Here is a 3869-nt window from a genome sequence, read left to right as displayed (position 1 = left end):
CATTCCAGGCAAAGAACAAAATTCTAGAAACCACTTTGATATAGAATTAAAAAGAAAGGTCCTGATCAAAAATAAGATGATTTTATTTGTTGTCTGAGATCAATTTAATCCCATCCAAATGAAGTGACTGCCTAATCAACTCTGGTCCAAAAACAAAAACTTTCATTGATTCAAAATGACACAGTTGATTCACCTCAAACAGTTTATAAAGATATATTATATGGTGATAGTAACTGTAGAGCTATTCATATAGACATGCTGTTGGTGAAAATGTGCAGCAAAGAAACCGGGAATAAAAGCATAATGCAAGGAAAATATGTTTTGAATATAGATGTGTTTAGTTGGTTTTCTTTTATATCTGGCTTATTTTTCTTGCTAAGAAAACCATTATGGCATATTAGTAGAAAAAAAAAATAAAATATAGATCAAAGTTGAAAATATATATGCTATTAGACAAAAAGTTTTAGAAAATGACTAAAAATAGTGGAATTTCAGACCTTCACAGGGAGAGTTGTATTCACGAATCTCAATCTGACTGCTCCTCTCTGAGCGCCTTGATATAAAGAATAGAAAAAAATGACATTTAGAAAATTAAATGAAACATATCATAACAAAAACATTTCTATTAATATAAAGAAATGAAAATGTGAGGAACTGACCTGAAACAGAATAAACCTGTGAAAAATACATTTGAGTTACTTTGATTAAATGAAATATGAACAAGTTAAATTAAAGTGGTTTTAATCTGATCCAGTCTGAACAGAAAAAGGTCTCACCTCTGGACTGACTGCAGCGCCACAACAGGAGGAGCAGAACAACGAGAATGATCCCAGAAACTGGTACAATGATCCACAAAATAAGAGAGCTGACTGGACCAGACACAGCTGCTGAAAAACATAAAATTAAAATCAAGAGATTTTACTAATCCGAGCATTTCATCACATTATGCTCAATGTCAGAAAATAGGTCTTCTATCCAGACAAATAGAATCGTATCTTACCAGATACTGACAGGATGATTGATTCACTCCACTCTGTTGAAGAATACCAGTCATCTCTGCTTCTACACTGACATGTGTATTTTCCACTGCTGGACTCGTAAACATTAAATGTCCAGTCTTTACTGGGTGTGCTGTGTATAACAGAACCAGATCTCCTCCATTCATACGTCCACTCAGTGCTTTCTCCTCCCTGGACCTCACATGTCAGAGTGATCGTCTCACCACTGAACATCTGAGAGCTGTTTGGTTTTTGAGTCACAACAACCTTGTTGGAAACTATTTCCAAAAGAAAAAAGAAATATAATAAATACTGTAACACAAAGATCACAGTTAAATTAGAAAAATATATTATAATGCTTACAGGTTATTGTGATTAAAATAAGAAAGATAGCAAATATTTGATTTAGTAGATTTAGGTGCTTATAGTTTTCATCCACAAACTCACAGGTTATCTCCACAGTGACCTCAGAGCTTGGAATTGTGTAGATCTCTGGGTTTCTCACTCCTTCACATCTGTAGATTCCTCCTTTTCTCACAGTGATTTCTCTGTTTTCCTCATTATTTATTCTGACTTCATCTCCAGAGGTGTCTGGGGTCCTTCTGAACCATCTGTACCTCCATCCAGCAGAGGGCTCCACAGTGCAGCTCATTGTCACACTGCCCCCTACTGGTATGGTTGATGGACCTGCTGTCAGTTTGGCTCTGGGTTTATCTGCTGTTATGAAAAACAAAAATAATATTAGATTTTATATTAGAGACTCAAACATTCATAGTAAAGAGTGATGTTCATGAAAAGTAAATATATACATGAAAACTTATAATTTCAAAACTTATTTTCAAATTTAGACATTAAATTAAATCAATGAATTAGTTTCTAAATGTTTTGTTTAATTATGCAAAGTAAAAAATGCTGTTTGGTTTGTAGTGCGTGAGAAGCCTCTGCAGAACAAGTTTAAAGTTCCCCTTTGCATCTAAAAGGAGCTGATGGGTGAGAATGATCTCATCTGTCAGAGATAGAAAAAGCCATAGCTGTGAGGAAATGATCATGTTAATATTAGAAATATCAGTTAGATCTAAGCCTGAAAGTTAACTTTATATTAGAGAGTTAATCATACTGTTTCATTTCTACATTATTCTATAACTACATCTTGAATTATCGTCTTTCTCAACAATATTGCTTTTATTAAAGCTAGAAATCTGCCTGAGCTTTTCAGCTTAGTCTTTTTTTGTATTAACAAAGATAGAAACAATGAGGTCAAAGAGAAAAAATGTTTCTCTATGTTAGGTAGACTTTTCTCAAAATGCCTCAAAAACTGTCCTGCTACCAGAAAATCCATGTTTGTCTGTCACTGCATTCAGTCTGTTGAGGGTCATCATTAAAGTCATTTTAGATGATGGAGCTTAGAGAGACCTCTCAGCACTCAGAGATGTTATACGGCCATAAAGAAGAGTTTTATACTTTTCTGACACAGGCCAATAAAAAGCACTGAGTAAATGTGACATGAAGGAAAATGGAATATGGTTATCCCCCCCAACACACACCCACACACACACACACCCACACACACATACACACATATACACACACACACACACACACACACACACACACACACACACACACATACACACACACACACACACACACACACACACACACACACACATACCAAATGCTATTTTTCAAGAAAATGGGCCCCACAGTGTTTTATATAGAAGAACATTTTCATTTTTTATGGGAACTTTTATTCTTTTGTATGGCCTAACCAAGCCCTAACCTAAACACTAATCTACACCTTAGACCTTAAACGAAAATAACTGTTCAGTTGTGTGGTCCCCACAAGTTCTTTTAAGTTCCGGCAATGCAGCATGTTTACAAATAAATTGGCTTTAAACTGTCCCTATTAAGTAACAAAAATAATCCCACACACTCAAGCAGCTGTTAATTAATTGCCAACAACAAACATGACTTACTTGTTGACTGTTTAATAGGTTAACTCCATTAAGTTGAGGACAAAAATATATATTTAAATAAAACATTTTTTTTTGTACTGATATTCTCCAATCACACTTTCTGTTTTTCCACAAAAAGTTTATTAAACAGCAACTTTTTTTCCAAGAGAAATAGCAACATTTAATGATCTGTGAAAACCTCAATAAATAATAATAAAATACTGTATATATTCCCTGCAGTGTAGTGGTGACCTGTCTAGGGTGTACCATGCCTCTCGCTCATAGACAGATGGAGATAGGCATCAGATCCCCTCATGACCTCGCTGGGGATAAGCGTGATGGAAAATGGATTGATGGATGGATGGATATATCCCTTTTTCTTCCTTTCACACAATCTTCTCCTTTGACTATTTGAGCTGATGGGAAAAGTGAATTTATCCACTGTGAGATCAATAAAGTCAATAAATAAATAAATAAATCAATTCAATGATATAGCACGAAGAAAACATTTTAAATGAAAAAATGTGTAATGTTTACAGATTGCTGTGGTTAATTAAATTAAGAAAGATGAAAACTTTTTTAAAGTTTAAACATCTATTGACAGCTCATTTTAATGGACTGAATCAGCTGCAGATTTCTGTTGGACACACCAGACTGTAACATGTCGTATGTTTGTGTCCTTTCAGCTGCTCCTTATTCAGGGGCTGCCACATCAAGTCATACAACTAGCTGACAGACATGGCAAAGTTTTTACACCAGATGGCCTTGATGACACAACCAGGATTTGATCTCAGGTCTACTGCATAAGAGTCACAGACTTCAACCACATCACCATGGACTCTGAACAAGTCAGATATCCCTCAATAACTTCTGTTATTGTTTTATGTTTTATCTTTTACCCAATTTTATTGATTTA

General features: G+C 34.8%; 1 protein-coding gene across 1 annotated transcript in view; it reads right to left on the bottom strand.

Moving 5' to 3' along the window:
• Positions 1-971: 971 nt before the first annotated feature.
• Positions 972-3869, bottom strand: part of LOC107080699 (Fc receptor-like protein 4) — a gene marked incomplete at its 5' end in the record, with an annotated part of 5032 nt that continues 2134 nt past the window's right edge. The window contains one exon of the mRNA XM_015368906.1: positions 972-1276. Coding sequence (XP_015224392.1) covers positions 972-1276 — 305 coding nt within the window. The remainder of the gene's footprint in view (positions 1277-3869) is intronic.

This window comes from Cyprinodon variegatus, unplaced genomic scaffold, assembly GCF_000732505.1.
Source record: "Cyprinodon variegatus isolate N-32 unplaced genomic scaffold, C_variegatus-1.0 Scaffold2233, whole genome shotgun sequence".
Taxonomy (NCBI): domain Eukaryota; kingdom Metazoa; phylum Chordata; class Actinopteri; order Cyprinodontiformes; family Cyprinodontidae; genus Cyprinodon; species Cyprinodon variegatus.
Note: the sequence above shows the minus strand (reverse complement) of the source record. Positions and strands in the feature narration are given on the sequence as shown.